At 39.3% G+C, this 21,470-nt stretch overlaps 2 protein-coding genes across 8 annotated transcripts; one reads left to right on the forward strand and one right to left on the reverse strand.

The window, feature by feature from the left end:
• Positions 1-443: 443 nt before the first annotated feature.
• Positions 444-13,070, reverse strand: LOC111973075 (transcription factor AP-2-alpha-like). 6 transcript variants are annotated; one of them, XM_024000258.2, is made up of 7 exons: positions 12,963-13,070; positions 8,221-8,637; positions 7,012-7,063; positions 5,144-5,369; positions 4,453-4,571; positions 2,698-2,839; positions 444-1,861 (listed from the first exon to the last, which is right to left on the reverse strand). In XM_024000258.2, the coding sequence occupies exons 1-7, from the start codon at positions 13,047-13,049 to the stop codon at positions 1,579-1,581; spliced, it is 1,326 nt and encodes a 441-aa protein (XP_023856026.1). In that variant the 5' UTR covers positions 13,050-13,070; the 3' UTR covers positions 444-1,578. The 6 variants fall into 6 exon arrangements, with proteins under 6 accessions (XP_023856026.1, XP_023856025.1, XP_023856027.1 ...); XM_024000257.2 differs by having other exon boundaries at positions 8,203-8,637; XM_024000259.2 differs by lacking the exon at positions 12,963-13,070 and adding an exon at positions 11,046-11,236 and having other exon boundaries at positions 8,203-8,637.
• Positions 13,071-16,918: 3,848 nt separating this feature from the next.
• LOC111973441 (transmembrane protein 14C) lies at positions 16,919-20,152 on the forward strand. Of its 2 annotated transcripts, none has more exons than XM_024000807.2 (5): positions 16,919-17,038; positions 19,195-19,268; positions 19,418-19,519; positions 19,723-19,810; positions 19,926-20,152. In XM_024000807.2, the coding sequence occupies exons 1-5, from the start codon at positions 16,926-16,928 to the stop codon at positions 19,984-19,986; spliced, it is 438 nt and encodes a 145-aa protein (XP_023856575.1). In that variant the 5' UTR covers positions 16,919-16,925; the 3' UTR covers positions 19,987-20,152. The 2 variants fall into 2 exon arrangements, with proteins under 2 accessions (XP_023856575.1, XP_023856576.1); XM_024000808.2 differs by lacking the exon at positions 16,919-17,038 and adding an exon at positions 17,697-17,805.
• The last annotated feature ends 1,318 nt before the right edge of the window (positions 20,153-21,470 follow it).

The raw sequence follows: 21,470 nt of genomic DNA on the forward strand, positions 1-21,470 counted from the left end.
TTTGATGCATATCTTGAAAGAAACAAAAAAAGCAGAATGGTAGGGAATGGCAAGTGTAATAACCTTCAACACAGCCGTGTACATCTCACTGATTTTAAACAACGGTTTCGCTTGAGGGCTGGCGCTTCACACACGCATCAAACCAATGTATTCATTGTTTTCTGTGTCAATTGGCAGGGTAAAAAGCTCCGTTGCGGTTTTGAATGATCCTGTGCTATGAACTATGAGTTGAAAGTATATGTGTGTTTTTTTCTTTTTTTTACTATAGCCTACTTGAYGGAAACAATGGGTTCAGCTGCTTATTGCAAGGAGCAATTGTCAGGGGACAGTTAAACGCAATTACTGTAACCGTGCTGAATAGGAAAAAAACTGCCAAGAACGAAAATACACCCGGGCGTATATCAACCACTGAATAAAAAAATTAAAAGATATGAATACAAATCGACATGAAGCGTATCAAATATTTATTTTTTTCTGGGCAACAAAGGACTATAATACATTGACAGGCATGGGAACTATTGCCAGCAGAGGTCTATACAATACAGCTAAAACCGCCTCCAATTTGGACATACAAGATATCAGGTGGTCCCAAATGTTTTGAATTTCTTCGAACATAAAAAAAAAAAATCTGGAGACAATATCCATTTATTGCTTTTATGGTGCTTCAAGGGAAGAACAAGAGGTGAGACGTATTCTGATTGGCACAACACATAACATCTTGTATAAAAACAAGAAAGTAGAAACACAAAAGAGTTCTTATCAGGATATCGCGTATGCTCTTTTCAACAACAACAAAAAACCGGAATAGAATAAGGATGATAGAGAGAAATGGAGGTTTATTTCTATTACATTTGTTCACTTGCTTCAATGTCGCCTCAACATGCTACAAGAAGGCTGAATTGAAATATCCCAGAGAAAAAAAATATCCCAAACTTCTGTTTTCTAAGAACCATAAAACCACATGAAGAACTAACCGAATATTTAAACCCACTAAAACAGGAGGCAACAGATAAATAAAAAATAAGTTTCAACAGACGCACCATATTTACAATTCCCATTAAATTACAGATAAATAAATATATACATACATGAACACAGATTCCCTTATATAACCGTGAATCGTGTTGAAAGTTCAAGTTGGTCATTTGGAATGCGAGTCTGCAACTGAAGTCATGACATGTAAATGTGGATTTTTCAAAGTTTATTATTCACAATACTGATAAGAATTCATCCTCTTTTAGCCTCTTTTTGTCATACGGCTACAATCGTAAATTGAGATATAATGGTCGCTGGATTTCAGTCCGTTGCAGCTCATAAAAAAGAGGGAGCAGGCCTACATAAAAAGTCCTCCATGTGGCAAAGACCTTTCTCTCTCTGGAGCTGTTCCTTTGCGCCTTTCAGCAATTTTTCTCATGAATTATGATGGGCATCTTGCACGTCGCTTTCCGAAAATCCAAAGTTGAATGGTATTAAAAACAAACATGTAAAATCATTGCGAGATCAGGAAGTGGCCAGTTTACTTGATCAATAGTATCTATATGTATTTAGAATATTTATATTTGGGCTTTCAGGTGAGAATCACTTTCTGTGCTTTTCATCTTTGTCTCCGCCTTTAGTGCCGCTGTCTGAGTGACTGTTGTTGTTCAGGTACATTTTGTCCATGGCTTTAATCGCCTCGGTCAGATAGTTCTGGAGGGCGGTGAGGGCCGCGCACATGGCCGGGGTCCCGAATCCGTGAGAAATGAGACTGAAATGGGTCAAGCAACTCTGAATCCCTGGCTCAAGAATAGGTTGTGGTCGAGAATTCCCCAAGGGAGTACGGTCCTGGGAAAGCAGGTCTGTGAACTCTTTGCATATTTGCCTAAAAGGGGAGACAATATATGTGTTAATTACAATCATAATGCCAGTCTGCCCCTAATATAAATTCAGTATACAAGAGTTGGCCAAAAATCCTATTAATTTGATAGAATTGATATAGTTGTTAGCACAACATATTTGCTCAAAGTGACTTAGGCTATAGGCTACGTGTGATAGGCCTACTGTAGTGTCGAAATGTTTTAATGCAGTGGGGAAAGGTTATGTTGGCGTAGAACCAGCTATGTGTCAACGCAAACGCAATCACAGCAAACAAAATGGTTGCGTGTGGATGAGGCCTGCTCAATAGACCGACCAATGACAGTACACTCCAGTTTGGATAGGCTAATATAGGCCGATTCGTCCACGTGTTTAATTTCATGCTTATGCACCACTGTAAACATGATTGGCATGAATCAAATGAAACAGAGAGTTGGGATTTTAAATTCAGTTAGTTGACAGGGTGGAGTTCCAAAAGTGTTTGTTCATTTGAGCATTTTGTCGCGTGCATAACATCACGTGATGACTTATCCGGCGCAGTAGAAGCTAAAATAATTTGACATTAGTCGATTCATTTGTATCCAATAATTTTTGTTGGTCAGTCAGTTGTAATGTGTCACATTCATTCAGAATGCAATTAATTAGTGGAAAAAATACTACAATGTAACCCAAATAGCAATGCCATAAATGTAACACTTCTGAAATCCATGTGAAACCATTCAAAAAGCCTACAACAAACGACCATCCATTTGAGTTTGTGTTTGCAAACACTGTCGATGTAAACATGAGAATGACTTGAAAACATTTTGGGGGACATACGAAATGTGATAACGTAACACTTACTTCGTTGCCAATAACATGTTTTTTCTTTGGACGTGTTCGTTTGGGTCGGAATGCTGGCGGTTTGTATATTCCGCTACTGCCTTGGCTGGAAATTCAGTCTCGCATACATAACCGAAATCTCTGGCAAGATGCACTGCTTCGCCTAAGAAGGAAATAATGGATTGAGTGTATAATATATTGCTCTGAATTGGTGACATCAAATATAGACCAATTAACACTTCCACTTAACAGATGATTAATCTAATGAACGTCTTCGGCCAAAGAGAAGGCCTTATTTTCGTATCCATGTCTAAAGCAGTAGGCTATATAGCACCTGTAGCATTCCTTCTTTCACATTATGTAACAAAATTAAATGTTATTAATACAAGTCAGGCACCATACGTCCTTTTGAGAGAAGAGTTCAGTATCAGGGAAACACTACAACAATGTTATAAATAGCGTCATGCACATCACCATGACATCGATTAGCCATCCCTAAACATTATTGAAAGTCCAGCAGATTATACGATATAGGAAAGCAATTTTAAAAGGCTATATACGTAAATCTCGCTCAGACATACGTTAGCTTTGAGAATTATAGGTTAATTCCATTGAGGTCTGCCTTTTTTGTTGATTTTGTTTTTAATTTCCTGAAACAGTTGGGTTTTTACTGCGGGGCTTCCTGYCATAAATCTCAACTCCAGAAGAACGCATGCGCGACAATTATCATCAAAGCTCAAGTCCAGTAAACTCCTTTGTCGTTTCCATAAAATGGAGCGGATCATAAACAATAACAGCACTTCAGAAAAAAAGCATAGTCTTTTCACTAAATAACCGAGAGCCTTCACCCCCCTTATCGCAAAGAATCATACATTTGTTCAGCCTCATTACCATACAGCACCAAATTTCAATGAAGCACAATGAATATTGCATTCACTCTTCGGCTGTAATGATTAAGAGGAACCAATGAACCATCCCATGCTTTCACCTTTAAAACCCACAGCTCACCAAATACCACAGCGTTGAATAATGACGGCTCAACTTTGCAAGCAACATTTCTTTATTCAATAGCCAATGCCATCATCACAGTACACCGAAAATTACTCATTTATATTATTTAATAGGCTCACAACATATAGTTCCTGCATAGGTCAGTTCCACTTCCATCACAGAGAAAGAACGAGCCCAGTGTAAATAATAGTAGACCAATAACAGTGGCTGTAGCCTGGTAGTAGCCTAGGCCTACTAGTATTCTTACTACTAGACTACTAGTACTAGCTTAAAAATAATAAACGCCTTATAACAATGATCATGATAACAAGCCACTAAAATAAATCAATATAATAAATCAATCGATCCACTTCTGCCAGAGGTGAAACAGCTCCACACTCCCGCTAGACAATAAATAAGCAAATGCCCATAACCCGGCTTCAACAGCGAGCCTAATTCATCTGGCACAAACTAGGCCAGCAAGGCTAACCGACTCCTACCTCACAATGTAGTAGCCTAGCCTTAGGCCCATGCACTTTTACAAAGAGAGGATTGCACACAGGTAGGCTAAATACACAGGCCAATGTTGCGTAAAGCCTCTAGAATAATTACCATCATCATCATCTCTCTCAAAAATAGACAGATATCCTTCATGCATTATTGGTTTGCAAGGCAAAGTCGGCCCAAATTACACTAACGTACTGATTTCGAATGTTCCCCCTGAAATCGTCCAAAGCACCTGCTATCGCCGGAACCGGAATTCAGATAATTTACAATGCAACTTACCTTCAACTAGTGACGTCAGCAGGGTAACGTTTGCAGCCTTGCGTCTACCTGCAGGTAGATTTAATCCAATTTTATCCAATTTCTCTCTGAGGGACCTTCCGCCATTCTTAGACTTGGCTCTGTAACAAGAAAGTAAAAATAGCTTGTATGAATAGGCTAATTTATAAAATGGCATGTTCAAAAACATTTCAACCCTCAATTGGACACACAATCTGATCCAAAAATAGTTGAATGAATATTATTTAATCAAATAGATAACTATCTATTTGGCATCGTATTTCTTTCATGTACTTCTGTAACTATATATCGGTGTCTATAGGCCTGTTTGCGTGTCATCATAGGCTATGTATTGTCAACTCACTGAAACTGTTTTAGTAAATACACAATATACAGCCAAAATACTGGCTTTGCGTCTAGCTTAGAATCAATAGACCGAGCATTACTGTAGTTTACTTTTGGTGTAGGCCTATGTGATGTGCTTAAACATGTGTTAGAGGGTTGAGGGTAAGGCCAATAGGCCTACATTAATTTGTGGGCTACATTGCGAGAAAACAAATTCAGTGTGTGCGTAAAGTTAATATGGAATTTAACAGTCTGCCGTTCGGGCTGTTTTAAATGCAGGTGTCACGCTTGGTCGATTTTAATTATTCGTGGGATAAAAAATTTGGAGAGACATTAAAGTCCGGCTCACCTTCTCAGCACCCCGCCCAGCAGTGACGCGTTGAGGCACTCAGGCGGCGAAAGTCGTCTCTGCACTTCCGCCACCGTGACCTTGTACTTTGATGTGGAGCTAAGCAGAGACAATCGACCCGGAACAGAGCAGAACACTTCGTTGGGGTTTACCACACCGCCAAAAAGACCGTCCTTATTTATCCCAATGGTGGAGACATTATTGTTCTTGGATAAAGAAACTGGACCTAGGGCACACAAAGATCAAGTTCAGTGAATCTCATTCAATGTAGACCCTTAACCATATGAGATTAATATCAAACGCAGTGTGGGTGTAGAGGTCTACACAAAATTCAAACAATGGGCATAGGGTAGGCTATGACAGGCCAAATCATAATGATAATATTAACACGAATCATAACATAGTATATAAACAGGCCTAATAATAATATTAATAATAATATATGTATTGTTTTCTTGTTGGTGTTATTAGGCCTCTGCACAAAGGGCTAACCATTTCTAAAAACTATTTGATCGTATTTTAAGGCTTTGTTAGAGGCCTATAAACCATATATTTGTCTAGGATGGGCTATATATTACATTTGACCTCTGAAACGTGGCACATTTATACAGACACACGCGCACTCTCTATGTTGCAAATGTACAATATACACACATCACACACACATCACGCTGAGAGAAGCTGATTTTCAAATATCCATGGTCCCCCTCAAAAATACATTCGCGCGTGTGATTTCTCTTTGCAGGGTTTACCGTTTTGTGTGCAGGAACCGGAGACAAAGGGACTAGCCTTTTGGATAGATCACTTGTGACATTAAGAGCTCAGGGGAGGCTAATAGAGACAATAGAAGCTAAACGAACTCTTGAGATTACTAATATAAGAGCCAATTATCATGCTGACGCGGAAAGAGCATCTCTCAAGATTCATCCTCAGCGCAACTAATTTGACTTGACAAAAGACTCTACATGGCGAGAGGAGTAACATTCAACCTGACCATGAAGTAGGTCTCAGACGCCCGAAATGGTCTTGTAGTATAGAAGAAAACAAGTCAATTCACACGCTATTATGCTAGGCCCGTCTATATACTGCAACCCTGAACGCATTATTCCACAAACAACCGCAGCTATGTAAAACATTGATGGAATTGGACTCTATAAATGGTTTAGAGACCTTGCCTATTGTTGCAGGTTGAGATTTGTTCGCACCTTGATGCAGGATCTGGTATCATCTTGATACTGAATACATACAGCATTAACAACTGCCATGTTAGACTTGCTCCCGCAGTGCAAAGAGAACTACTCACTGGACACAGACGTCACTTCAACGTCTAGCTTTGATTTACATTTGGTTGCGTTGTCATCTAACGTGAATTCAACGTGAAATCAACATAAAAGTCTTTGGATTTAGGTTCAAAGTTAGGTTAAAAAAAATCACATATAATATATATATATATATCTTATGTTGATTATATCTTATGTTGATTACTTTTTTCAAATAATATCAGTTTTCCACGTTGACATCATCGCATAGATTTTTTGGGTTGAAATGACGTGMACAGTGTGTAGCCTATAGGCCTATATACGATATCGAGCGAAAAGGATGCAACACATTAAAACCTATAGGATACAGCATAACCTATATAGGGCATATTCGCATCTGACTACTTTCAAATGCTGACATTGGCCTTCATTGATTAAACATGTGCAGTTAGTTTGATGCACTCGAGCTCATGTATTAAAAAACACTGCGCATTAATCCATTTGGTTCAGTGAAGCCTTAGCTACCGCACCGAGCTCCCGAGCAGAGGTGGACTGGTGTGGTGTTCAGATTGTGCAAACAGGCATGGCATCTCGAAGGAAATTGCTTACCTTTTTTAATTACAGTCTGGTCTGGGATGTGAATTCCTTGATCCTCAACATGCTGCAACACACAGACGCAAAATACACTATTTAATATAGAATACAATGGAATTAATTTTACATGTCATGCTGTTTGCAAAAGGATGGCGTGTAGCCCACAATCAGACAATATGGGGGGCCTATAGGTTACCTGTTATTATTTTCAATAAAGGGTGAGGGTTATTGTCTATAGCTTTTGGGCAGGGTGCGTCGTGCCCAACATACTTAAATAATGCCTCATAATCGTGACCTGATTCCATCCACAGATTGGCTACTTATGAATAAATATGAATTATATTAGGAATAACGGTGGTATTACAAGCCGTGCACACTAATTAGAGATTGGGCCTTTGTTTTCAATAAAACAAAACGCTTCCTGACTATAGATAGACCCTTTACTTTCCGTTTCTTCGTATTACCCGCTGAGCGATGGAACTTCATCTAAAACATGGTGCTCAGTTCATGTGTAAAACTCCCGAGTGGACTATTGTATTATTATAGCTCACAGACCCCCGCTCGTATCCGGACTTGAACGAGTCTTGTCAATGAGCACAATTAAATTAAATATGTAGGGAGGATATCCAGAATCACGTCAAAAAAAATGACAGGGTACATGAATCAACAATCGTGGTATACCATCCATTTTGTGAGAGTGGTTTGAGATCAAATTATAGTCCTCAGAGCTGCAGTTTAGATCTGTTTAGTTTAGGGTAAGTGTTATTTATAACACTATGTATATTTTAAGTGGAGGGAGGAGGTAAACAAATTATCTCTAATAAGGCTAATAACGTGCAAACACAGCTAGAAAATATAGACTGAATAATCCATGCAAGTAGGCTTGTATAAAATGTTTGACTCGAAGGTGTTTGTAAAATCAAATTGCGGTTGATACATTCATATAAAAAGGCCTATGTCAATRGAATTCAATTCCGGGCATAATCTTTTGCTATTTCTGAATTTATAAAATTGAGTCAAAAAATGTAGGCCTTAACATTTAATACAGAGCTGCCAATTTACAGCAGCAAACTTTAATAGAAGGCTACGCTTGTAATAATAATAATTTATAAATCGTAATTATAAAATAATAATAACAACAGTTATTATGATTATAATATCAATAATGTGAAAGTAATAATGTAATAGTAATAATAATATAATTACCAAATAATGCTGAATTACCTGAACATCTTCTAAAGAGTGATGTATTCCATGGATTGGGATAGAATCTGAGAGTCCCGTATCGAGTCCGTGGCCCGACGGCAGGAGCACTTCTCTCCGGTACTCTCTACAGAGCTGATGTTGCAGGCCGCGGTGCTGGTGCAGCAAACTGCTCTCCTGACTCTGCCTCTGGCCCGGCCAGCCAGGGTGCTGTGGCTGCGGCTGAGCGTGCAGGGAGTTGAGGGAGTAGGGGTCGTTGACGTGCGAGTAGGGGTCCTGAGACTGGGAGTAGATGGGCTGGTAGGGTGGGGGAAAGTACGGTGGCTGGAAGTCGGAGTTTGGGGTATGGGAGAGCGGAGGAGCACTATACGGAGACTGGCCCACGCCTCCCAGCTGAGGTAGTCTGGCTGTCCCATTGCTGGTACCGTCGTGACGATCCTGCAGGAAAAAGGAATCGGAGAAATTAAACCTATACACCAACCCTCCATTTTACCCGTTTTCACAGGGACTTTTATGGACTGTCACCTACCATCAGGCCTATTGCGTGTGTATCCAAATTTGTTGGTTGACATTAAATCAACTATCGGCAATATTGAATAAAATCAGATCCCTGTTGAACGGATGAATAATAGCCTAATAATAATGATAGTAATACTAATGATACCAATAATAACAGTGATAATTACTGTAGGCCAATAATACATTCGTCTTTGATCGTTTTCGAAAAATAAATAAATGAATAGGCCTACAGTTGGAATATTTCGATACTGATGTAAAATGTGAGAGCAATGTTGCATCCGTATTTGTTTGGCTTAAATTGTCTGGATGCTATCTTAGCAAAACAATTTGTTTAAAGAAATGCACCAATCGAAGTCTGAATGCTAGGCCTATCTCAGTCTTTGCCAAGGAGACCAACTTACCATCGCGGAAAAACTGTGCACTAACATCTGCGAAGATTTTCGAGCGATTCAAAATATATTTTTCTGAATAAAAACGTTGACAAATCAACGATAATTTACGAGTAAACWAAATAAAGCCAGCAACAACACTATTGAAAGATCACGTAGCCCAATGTTCAGATAAGCATCAGCGAAGAACGATAATCCATCAGAATTTGGTTAAATTCCCACTATCCTTCATTCGATTCTAAAATGCAGTGTTTGGTCTTGTGGATTTATGTTTAAAGTTTCTTGTATCCCTGTTCCGTCGTCTGCCTCTATCACTGCTGTTCCTTCGCTTGAGCTCTATTAGCAAAGAGCTGCTTCTTCCCTTGGACTCCTAATAGCAGATATTCATGACTATTAATATTAGGCTACACGAATTCTTAATAAGGGTAGAATGGTCGGAAATCGAGCGTGAAGCAAGGAACCAACTCAAGGCAGAGTCTGCACTAAATGACGTCCATTGAATGAGGAATCAGTATATCTAATCAGAGATGAGGAGAGAAAGAGGGAGTGAGTGAGGAGGGGAGAGAGAGCGGGAGACAAAAAGAGGGAGATTCTCTTGAGTCTGACGAATCAGAGAGAGGGGGGGAGGGGTTTAAAAGGTTCGAGGGCAAACAAAAGTGAAAGAAAGACAGAATGAAGGGGTGACCAGAGAGAGAGAGGAAGACCCATGGAAAGAAACAATGTGCCCCTCTGATTCGTGTGAAAATCCAGCAAACGCTGAGGGCATCTCGGCTGGCACATTTGTACTGTTCAGAGGGCGGTTGTCTGCTCGCCTTTGTTTTCCAATTCAGATTCCGACGCCTCGCGTTCCATGGCCCTTCCCGAATATCTCCAATGAATGAATCCTCGGTTATTCCACTTCAAACTACGCCATCCAAGCTAACTTTAACTCGGAACAAATATATTACAAAGTTCTCATACGGATACGCACCTCACACGCTTATGACATTTATTTTCCCCTACTAACCTATTTGCACGCGATCGTTTTGACAAAACAGCGAAAGAGTCCACATTATGAAAACACCGTGTAGGTAACACTGATTTATATTAACAGAAACGGGTATGTTACCCGTAAATTAAACTGGGTTTGAGATAATCACAAATTCAAGCCCTGCGTTTCTTCCCGGGTCTTGACGAGACTATATTCCTTCTCCTGACCCGGGCAGAAACATGTTCAACTGGCTCCACCGCTCCTAAACAACCGCCTGACATGACTTCTAAACTTTCTGTGTGCTATAACAACAACCACGCAGCCTGTGCATGAGCTAAGGGCTTGAAATGCACCGACTTCTTTCATAAGAATATTAGGGATAGGCATCCCATAATTTATTATAAATTTAAACATATTATTTTAAACATACTTTTCCGATGATAGTTAGCAAATGCATGTTGAGTATGTGTCCCTAAATACATTATCTTACATTATCTAAGTACATTATCTTACATTAGATGTATAGGCCTACATTTTACTCATTGTTCAGCAATGATTTTTGATAAATCCTATTTTACACAGTTTCGTTTAAAATTATATAAACATATTTGTCTCGGTTATTGCCTGTGCATCAGGTTTGACAAGTATTAATCAACTTCCTTGCTTTGAAAATGTATGATTATTAATATGACTGTTATGATGATGATATTTATTACAATATTTGCGTTATAAATATTGAAACTGTCAAATGTATATTTTTACACAATAAAAACTGTAATGACTCCATATCAATATAGAAACATATCGAACATATGAAATAAACCAGTATGCATCTTTATATCCTTCAGTTGAATTAAATATGTTTCCAGACAAATGTCAAAACAATTCCAGATTTTGACGAAATACAAATAAAACTGCACGCCATTAATGACATGAAAACTGCAATAAATCAAACATGAGCCTCTTACCTCGTAATCTTCATATTTTATATTGTCAGTTAATTTCCAAAGCATTTTCATGGGTTGTGGTGGGTCTTGAGAGCGCCTCTCCTTGTTTTACACAGTGAATTGTGCTCTAGCTGAAACTATTTTAGGTGAACTTGGCTGTCTGCGCTCTGAGATCTCCCTCTAATGGTGGAAGTAAAAGGCTCGCGCACCACTGTACTAACATTCGCATTCCCTCATTAGCATATCAACAGCCGCTTGATTCCATCTGCCCAACACCAATGGACAACACAGGTACAACTGGAGAGAGACTGCACATGTATTTACTTCTCCCTCATTCAATGACAATATACAGCACGAACTGAGCGTAAGCATTACATATGACAAAAGGGCAAGAACAAACCCTGCACCTAGGCAGAAGTGTGAACGTTCATTATTATGATGGATATGATCAAAGAAAATAATTGGGTAATTACGTGTTATATCTTATATTAATTTGCTTCACTTTTCTTGCATATTTCGTTTTAGCAGATGTTGTTTCATGAGAATATTTTTTATGAAACAACTTGATAAAAACAACTCACATCAGCTCACACACACATGGCCTGGCCTAACCTATGGTATAATCAGTCTCTGTATCTTCAACTTGCCCTGAAGAGCGTGCCACACTATACAAATACTCTCTCTCTACTATTCTCTTAATACCTGATTTTCGCAAACTGTTGTTTTAGATGTATTGAGACAATGAGAAGCTATTCTGTCACTGTCATGTAAAATAGGGACCACTCTAAAGTAGCTATACAGCTCCATTGACGACATGGAAGAGCGCTGTTTTTGGAATGTAAATAATTAACACAACAAAATAGCTTGTTTAATGTGAATGAGGATCTAAAGTATTTGGTCTCAGACCCGTCGCCGGCGAAGTTGAGCACCAGGGGTTTCGGGTCAAGAACCAGGTCGCCAACTACAGATTACCATTTTTTGGTGGGGTACCTTTATAACTAGTTGTTATTAGAGAGAGGACCTATGAAACTAGCTCACAATGACAACTATCGTCTAGGTAAAAGTGCCTTAGAAATCGTGGGATGTGTGTGTCTGTGTGCTGCGGTGTTGATTTTAGAGGTGGTGTTCTTTCGGAGAGTGAAACCTAAATCTCACCATGGCTTGTGTTACCGACCTCATTTTCACCGCGTTAGAACGTTCTGTTTCAAAATCTACATTGAATTATTATTTAAAAAKCCCTTCACCAGGCCAACATGCAACATACACAGTAATACATCGATCGGATAGATTTGTTTCGAACTTTGAGATGACAAGAACCACAAGTCCTAGGCGAGCTATACCTTTAGTATATGTTATTTCAAGTGTTGGTTATTTACCATCGAAGAGACGAATTATCATATAAAATGAAAAGTTGGAGTATATTATGTAAGATTGTGCTATTTTAATAGATTTTCTATTCACACTTTTTTTTAAACAAAGCAAAGCAAAACAAAATGTGTGAGCACGGTTCTTTCAAATAGATGTTTGAAAAAATATATACTGTTCACACATTCCATATAGGCTATTCTTTGCTTCTTTATAGGGACGGTTTTCTATATTCTTAAATTGCTTGAGCGGTATAGCCTATGCATCATGTTAAACAGACTTTCCCAAAGTTAGCACAACAGCCAATACGGTATTGTTAATCAAGGGTAAATGGGAACATTATTAACGTTTGAGGAAAACTAACACGGTACAAGTGAAAATAATTTAAACAATACCTATAGAATATAACTTTATTTATATTTAGGCTAAAGATAGTGCTACTAATTCTACAAGGCAATCGTTTATGGCCAATGCATTTCCCCAATAGTGTCCATAAATTCGATATATTAGCTTAAACTCCTGTAGTATGCACACGTTCAATAACACCTTTGTCTTGAAACAAACAACACATACCTGCCAATCTCCCATTTTGCCAATTATCGACATGATTTTTTCTTCAATCTGTCCTGATATGGTAGCTTGCATGTCGTGTAATCTCATTGAGCCTTCGGTCCCTAAAACAATTTGAGCTTTTACCTGTGCTGAGCGAGATTACCTCACCTGGCCATAAAAACCGTGTGTGCCACCTGGTGGCGCATGCGCAATGGACCGGTGTGTAAACCTACCTGAAGTAGAGGTAATGGTCTCATGTGAATTTGCATTTGGGTCTCACTGCATTGAACATATGAGAGAAAAGGGTACAACAGCAACTTTTTTATATATTGGCTAACTGTTGTGGATAGGCCTACTCAGCGAGGTCAACAATATAACTTTGCTAACGTGTTACAATTTTTACATGTATAAATACTAAACTAAATGAAAAATCTTATTGAATTACAACATGCCAATAAGTTGGCTCTGTCAATTGGTTGTAAAATATATATTCACATTCAAAATGAAACTGTATCAGGATCAAATCTGATGGTTACTGTAACATCATTACTTACACACAGTCTACTAGATTCCCTTACGTGCATTGGGGTCACGGTTTATTTATCATCTGTTTATTTCCTACTTATGTAAACTCCTCGGGATGAACTCATCTTCATCAGGCACACCAACAACAACAAAAAGAACAACACGTGCGCGCGCTGAGGGGATAAACGTATTTTCTTTTCATTTCTAACCGAACACATGTCGACTCTATCCATGTTGCGGTCAACAACATGGTGGCGTTGCACTGTCAATTGCAGAATGGAAAGATATATGGCTTGAGCAATGGTATGTTATTTAGTTGATATACATATGATAAATAAACAATAATAACAATTATGCCATGTCAAATTCAACAGTGAATTGTAAGCTAGGCCTATATAGCATAAACAACAGGCCTTTACTTTTGAGCATACTTTRCCTAAGAAAACCCAGCTCAGTTTGAAATAGACAGTCACACAATTTTTTTACGCAAACACTCAAATATTTTAGATTACATTTTTTAATTTAACTTGCACACTTCTTTTGACTGTTGTGCTATAGTCTGTCATTGGCAACTGTGGCAACTGTCTACAACCTTGTAATCTATACATGTTTGAGGGAATATTAAAGTTTGACTTCAAAGACAATCGATTTGAGAAGAGTAGAAGTACAGGCAGGAGTACAGATGAAACAGAACAATCTAAAATATATTTCAGAGCAGCAAGGTGTACTGGAATACTGTACACAGGAACGCTGCAAGTGTGTTGTTTGAGTTCTGGACAGGATAAGTTTCCATGTTAATGTCCAACCTGTTTGTCTAAGGCTTGGTTTCAACCGCTAGCACCCCTACCACGAGCCCCCGGCACAATTTCCGTTAAGCACCATAAAACCGTGCAAGATGCTTAATTGGCAACGATACTGAAACGACTGGTTGCACTTTTTGGGCATTGATATATCTCACAATTTAGTAATGGTAATGCGCATGTAATGCGTCTTGCCAATAACAACACAACTGTATTATCATTATCATCATCAGTAGTTGTTGTATTTCAGATGTTTAGATGTAATTCAGATGTTTACTGAATGAACAGTCCAATGCTAAATAAATAATCTACTTCACAACATGACATGTCATAGAATGTGGTTAATTCATATTTCGTGCTTAATTCTTATTTACCCAAACCTTGGCACATAACTTTATTCATTATCGTACAAGTAAGGCGTGATGAAACTATACCTTATAGCTACGTAAATAAGAATCAAATTGTTTGAAGCACTATAAATATGGTGTAAAACAATGTACACAAAATTAGCCAATATTATATTCCTTCCCTCATGTGCTTCAAATTTAACAAAGAAAATCTATGAAGAGGCCTCTCACATAACGTTATGAACTCTGGAGTTATAGATGTGTACTTCCCCTGTGTGCTTCGAGTGATGAAACAATCGTTATTCTCAAATGACGATATCCACAATAATAAATGGTGGTCTTGCGCCATCAAGCGCTAAGAGAAAGAAGAGCACTGCAGAAAGCCAGAGTTTCCAATTAAACGGTATTTGAAACCAAATGTATTGTGTGCAAAGGGCATTCCAGTAAGAAATAGTACGCCCAAAGCCTACCAGGTCCGTGCAGAGCACTTCACTGCAATGATCACTTAGTTGAATGAAATAGAATATAAAACAAAATTACCTTTATATCAAGAATACGCTTTAATTATTCCCTATACTCGAATTAAACATATATTTTCTTAATGTACCATTCCGTCTCATCCTAAAACCCTTCATAATGATAATAATCTCAAATTTGGCCCAGTATTCCTATTTATGAATCACAGACAGATACAATCTGAACACAGACATCGGCAGGTATATACCTTAATTGATCTTCTTGCGCCATCTTTTGGCAGAAATTATACAATTTAAAGGCAATCCATTTACTGTACAATGCAAACAAAACGATTTTCCACTTGGCTGTAGGGCCTGCTGTAGTCGATTCACCAAGGCGCCGTTTCCCAGACCCTCGGTAGCGTTAAGATCAACGTTAGAGCCATCTTATGATGCATCTTTAGTAGTCGAAGTGTTTCCCAGAGCGTTAGTAACATGGCTTTTAAAAACCTTCCCACATCAGTGAAAAGTGCATCGTTATAGGCTTCTTTCCTGCCTTACCTCACAAGATATCATTATAAAACAATGTATAAGTGTTTTGTGTTAATGGGCATTATCAATAGATGATACATGTTTCATTTGGGTAATGAATAGGATAAAATGTAGGCTGATATTTGCAATATGTATTTGTAACATTTTGTCAAGCTTAATTTTATAACAAGCTGAATCTACAAATTGGAAACTATAAACGCCAAGCCATTGTCAGAGGTCAGCCTAAGAAGAAGAATACAGCATGACTGCTATTCAGCATATTTGAACATGAAACCTGTACGTCTGTGTTTACACAGGCAGCTTAATTATTCTATATATTTCTCTCACTAATTGGTATTTGACCAATCAGATCAACTCTGAAAAAGAGCTGATGTGAAAAGATATTATGTGATTGGTCAAAAGACCAATTAGTGGGAAAATTCTCAGAATTGGGCTGACCCTGTAAATGCAGCTTTATAAGTTTTCAAGTTTAATTGTCACATGCACAAGTACAGTGAAATGCATTACTTGCTGCTAGTGGGCATGACCCAGACTGAGTTTTTCAGGGTCATGCCCACATGCCCACTATGTGCTCTCTCTCTCCCCCTCTCTCTCTCTCTCTTCTCACGGAGGACATGAGCCCTAGGACCATGCCTCAGGACTACCTGGCCTGATGACTCCTTACTGTCCCCAGTCCACCTGGTCATGCTGCTGCTCCAGTTTCAACTGCTCTGCCTGCGGCTATGGAACCCTGACCTGTTCACTGGACGTGCTACCTTGTCCTGGACTGATATTGCCGCCATTGATTTTTGTTAGTCATTGTCACTCAGATATCATATTAACATGGCATAAGTCATGGCAAAATGTGTAGAACTCCCGGAAATTAGCTTTAAAACTGCCAACATGTCTCTCTACCCCATGGCAAAATAGGTAGAATTGCAGAAAACTTGATAGGGGGGGGGTCACTAAAATGTTTTGCAGTGAGGTGGGAGGTCCCCCAACCAAATATTACTTAGGGCCCCCAAACAAGGCAGTAATCAATATCAGTAGTACCATTCAAAAAAGTAAAGTAGAACAAAAACACGATAAATAGAAGGCTACGCGATGTAGTGTCACAATACATTCACTGTATTTCATCAATTAATTACAGGCCTTTAAAATATTAGGTTTCCCCTTGTATATGTGCTTTAATTGCATGTTTTTATACATTTATTGTAGACACTTGAACAGAGCTTTTGTCAATTATTTTGATAGCGTCACTTCGTAAACATTATAATTGGGGGTACATGGGATATGAGGTCCAGAGTGTTCCAGACAAATTACGTTATGCTGTCTACCATGTGGAGAAAGACTCCACTTCCCGTGGGGTCTTTGGCAACGCGTCATTGCTACGATACGCACTACGAAGCAGCGTTGAAGGATACGCCAGAAGGAGCAAGGTTGTACACAAGCTTGTGTTTTACTATTCATCCAAAGGTTTCCAAAGCTTGACAATGTAGCTATCTGCCTTATAAATGAATGCCGATCGCACACATGGGCAACTCCATTGACTCAATGGGCACTGTTGTCATAAACTGCTAAGTAGGCTATGTTGCGCTCTGACTTGCACTTTTGTGGGATTGATTTATTATCTATCTTGTTTCCCAACCTATACATTACAATGTACTGAAGAAAATCAAATATAATATATATTTTAAAAAGGGAAACATTGTAGCGACGTTGGGGCAATAAACTACAGTGTTCCACTGATTAATTTAGCTAGGACAGGCTACATTGTTACCAGAAGATAGTGACCCTACCGTCACGTTTGTTTACACGGAGCTCCCCTGGGGGTCTTTGACGCAATCATGGTTACATTAAGACATGGTGGAGCTTGCATGAGATAGGAGTTGGAACATGTACTTCAATGTACGGATGGGATATGCCACTGTACTCCAAAATGTACTTTTAACCACACTGCTGCATATAGGCATTTTAAATACTTCCAAGTTTTCCAAGAAAACTGCACTTTGTCCTCATGCTAGCTAGCATTTGCCACTGCAGTTGTTATGGAACGTGGTGTTGAACAACAAAGGAGCTGATTGGCTGACACTGCCATTACAAAACGGCCGAGGTGGCTACTGCTAGCTAGCATGAGGACAAAAAGGGCAGATTTCCGGAAAACTAGCCGTTTTTCAATCTTCTCGATGGAACAGTGTGGATAAAGGTAAAATTGAGTACAGTTGTATATCCCATCCGTGCATTAAGGTACGTTTTCTGACGCATATCTCGTGCCAGCTCCAATGTGTCTTAATGTAACCATGATTGCGTTCCGTTCCCAGTTCAGCAGAAGAACAGAAGTTACTTTTCGTAACAGGTTAGGTGAATGAACGTGGAAGGTTAGGATAATTAGGTTACGGTTAGGATAAGCAAAAATTGTCCCTGATGCGACTCAAACATATACTAAATATACAAAACTATGTGGACAGACACCACTTCAAATTAGTGGATTAGGCTATTTCAGCCACAACCGTTGCTGACAGGTGTATAAAATCGGGGCACACAGCCATGCAATCTCCATAGACAAACACCGGCAGTAGAATGGCCTTACTGAAGAGCTCAGTGAATTTCAATGTGGCACCGTCATAGGATGCCACCTTTCCAACAAGTCAGTTCGTCAAATTTCTGCCCAACTAGAGCTGCCCCGGTCAATTGTAAGAGCTCTTATTGTGAAGTAGAAATGTTTAGGAGAAACAACGGCTCAGCCGCAAAGTGGTAGGCCACACAAGCTCAGAGAACGGGACTGCAGAGTGCTGAAGTGCGTAGCGCATAAAAATCGTCTGTCCTCAGTTGCAACACTCACCACGAGTTCCAAACTGCCTCTGTAAGCAATGTCAGCACAAGAACTGTTCGTCGGGAACTTAATGAAATGGGTTTCCGTGGCTGAGCAGCTGCACACAAGCCTAAGATCACCATGTGCAATACCAAGCGTCAGCTGGAGTGGACTCTGGAGTAGTGGAATGCGTTCTCTGGAGTAATGAATCATGCTTCACCATCTGGCAGTTTGGGATGAATTTGGGATTAATTGGAACTTCAACTGCGAGCCAGGCCTAATCTCCCAACATCAGTGCCCGACCTCTCTAATGCTCTTGTGGCTGAATGGAAGCAAGTCCCCACAGCAATGTTCTAACATCTAGTGGAAAACTTTCCCAAAGGAGTGGAGGCTGTTATAGCAGCAAAGGGGGGACTAACTCCATATTAATCTCATTTTGGAATGAGATGTTCGACAAGCACGTGTCCACATATTTTTGGTCATGTGTGGTATGTAGCGACAACCAGGTCTGCCCTGAGAACAGTCTGAGTTTCCACTAATGCGACGCAACGTCTTGCAACAGAATCGGTATAATCAATACACCTCAGCTTAGCAGTTACCTACATTTTTGCAAAACAACAAACATGCCCATCTAACGTATTTAACAGGCACATCTTGAGTTAATTAATGACTTGCTACATGTGTATCGTCGCCACATGCCCACTGCCAATTGTTCTGCAGTGGGTGTGGCAAATGGCGATAGTAGCCTAACATTCTCCCTCTTTCCTTCATTACATGTTCTAGAATGACTGATTGGGTTGGATATGGGTATGCAGCACTCATTGCATCCGGAGGAGTGATGGGCTATGTCAAAGCACGTACGTTTATTATTGTGCCGTCATGTTAACTCAATTGAATAGAGTAAATTGCTTTCGAGTCTAATGCATTGCATCATATTTCCAGTCTTGTGACAATGAACTGGTAACACGGTTTCCACTCTCCCCTGTACATCTTTTGGTGTCTCCAGGCAGTGTCCCCTCCTTGGCGGCAGGTATTCTCTTCGGCAGCCTAGCTGGGGTTGGTGCCTACCAGATATCGCAAGATCCTACAAATATTTGGGTGTCTCTAGGTTAGTAAACTTTTTGGTGTTGTCCTTCACTGTTTTGTGAATGTATCTCTCTGTTAAAAGTACAGTTTCTGTCACATTTATGCATACATATGTCTCATCGCCCAGACCTCTCTTGATCACTACTAACTGACTTCTAGCTACTCATGATAATGAGTTTTACAGTAGACCTACTGTATTGAGTCATTTCCTCCTATATCACACAGTCACATCAGGAGCCCTGGCAGGTGTGATGGGAAAGAGATTCTACGGTTCCAGGAAGATGATGCCTGCTGGAATGATGGCAGCAGCAAGGTAGCCAATCAACTCCCTTCTTTTTGTTGTTGTTGTTTCAGGACTAGGAAATGGGTATGAGGATGATGCAGTATGAGATTACTTAACGTGTTATTTTTGTCTCTACCTTGTGTAGTCTACTTATGGTGGGGAAGCTGGGTGTTGGAATGCTGCTGCAGAAGCCCCAGGAGTCATAATGCACTGAAATGAAGAAGACGTTCAGACACTGATGTCAAAATCACTATCCTCTCGTGCTTTTCTACGGTCTTATATCGTTCACCAAGAATATCAGTCAGATATGTGAATGTTATTTTTGGAAAAATGTATAATTGAACACTGATTTATAAATAACAAGGACTGTCATGCATTTTTGTTCATATTGTTATGCAGATTGTCATTACGTTACAAGATATAAATGAACCGTGAAGTTGTGTATAAGGTTTATAAGATGGCCAGTGTTTATTTATTTACCTTTATATAAGCGTAGACTGCCATCATACATAATATAACTGAAGTCAATGCTGATTTAGCCACTGATGCAGTAAATGACTACTCGGAATATATGAGCGATAAACCTTTACAATTACAGTTTTAGGAAGAATTTCCTAATGAAATGTCCTTTGAGTTTAGTAATGTAAACAAAACGCTTAAAAATAATAGAAACAGAATATAATTACATTATAAAAATCTAGAATACAAAATTCACAAGAAATCTAATATTATCATAAACTAATTGCAGGAGGCATGCCAGATGTCGGCATCCAACGGGTTTCAGGACGTGATTGTCTTTGAGGGATACTTTAGAGCAGTGTTTCTTAAATTATTGGTCGGACCCAAAGTGGGCCCTGGGCATGTGAGAGGTGGGTCGTAAAATGATGAGAATACATCTATAATTACACATTTATTTATTCTTAATTTGGGTCGTTGGAGGACGATTTTAGTCATGGGAGGGTTGACAATTTCTAATTTCTTGGGTCTTGAGCTGAAAAACATTTTTTTTAAGAACCCCTGTTTTAGAGCAAACACATCAGCCTGTCAATCCGCAATTACAATAGATGGTTCCGGTCCTCTTCTGGTGAAGTTAGAGGGATCTATCCTCCTGGCATATGTCTTGTGTTCATATACAGTGGGGAGAACAAGTATTTGATACACTGCCGATTTTGCAGGTTTTCCTACTTACAAAGCATGTAGAGGTCTGTAATTTTTATCAGAGGTACACTTCAACTGTGAGAGACGGAATCTAAAACAAAAATCCAGAAAATCACATTGTATGATTTTTAAGTAATTAATTTGCATTTTATTGCATGACATAAGTATTTGATCACCTACCAACCAGTAAGAATTCCGGCTCTCACAGACCCTGTTAGTTTTTCTTTAAGAAGCCCTCCTGTTCTCCACTCATTACCTGTATTAACTGCACCTGTTTGAACTCGTTACCTGTATAAAAGACACCTGTCCACACACTCAATCAAACAGACTCCACCTCTCCACAATGGCCAAGACCAGAGAGCTGTGTAAGGACATCAGGGATACAATTGTAGACCTGCACAAGGCTGGGATGGGCTACAGGACAATAGGCAAGCAGCTTGGTGAGAAGGCAACAACTGTTGGCGCAATTATTAGAAAATGGAAGAAGTTCAGATGACGGTCAATCACCCTCGGTCCTGGGGCTCCATGCAAG

This window comes from Salvelinus sp. IW2-2015, linkage group LG14, assembly GCF_002910315.2.
Source record: "Salvelinus sp. IW2-2015 linkage group LG14, ASM291031v2, whole genome shotgun sequence".
NCBI lineage: Eukaryota > Metazoa > Chordata > Actinopteri > Salmoniformes > Salmonidae > Salvelinus > Salvelinus sp. IW2-2015.

What these genes read in the sequence shown, in the direction of transcription:
- LOC111973075 (XM_024000257.2), bottom strand. Translation starts at nt 13,049, where the DNA reads ATGAGATTACACGACATGCAAGCTACCATATCAGGACAGATTGAAGAA. An exon ending in CTGGGCGGGGTGCTGAGAAG is followed by an intron (nt 4,572 to 5,143) that starts GTGAGCCGGACT and finishes TTCTTGTTACAG; the next exon opens with AGCCAAGTCTAAGAATGGCG. An exon ending in GCTGACGTCACTAGTTGAAG is followed by an intron (nt 2,840 to 4,452) that starts GTAAGTTGCATT and finishes TTTCCTTCTTAG; the next exon opens with GCGAAGCAGTGCATCTTGCC.
- LOC111973441 (XM_024000807.2), top strand. Translation starts at nt 16,926, where the DNA reads ATGCTGTCTACCATGTGGAGAAAGACTCCACTTCCCGTGGGGTCTTTG. An exon ending in AAATATTTGGGTGTCTCTAG is followed by an intron (nt 19,520 to 19,722) that starts GTTAGTAAACTT and finishes TATATCACACAG; the next exon opens with TCACATCAGGAGCCCTGGCA. An exon ending in GGAATGATGGCAGCAGCAAG is followed by an intron (nt 19,811 to 19,925) that starts GTAGCCAATCAA and finishes TACCTTGTGTAG; the next exon opens with TCTACTTATGGTGGGGAAGC.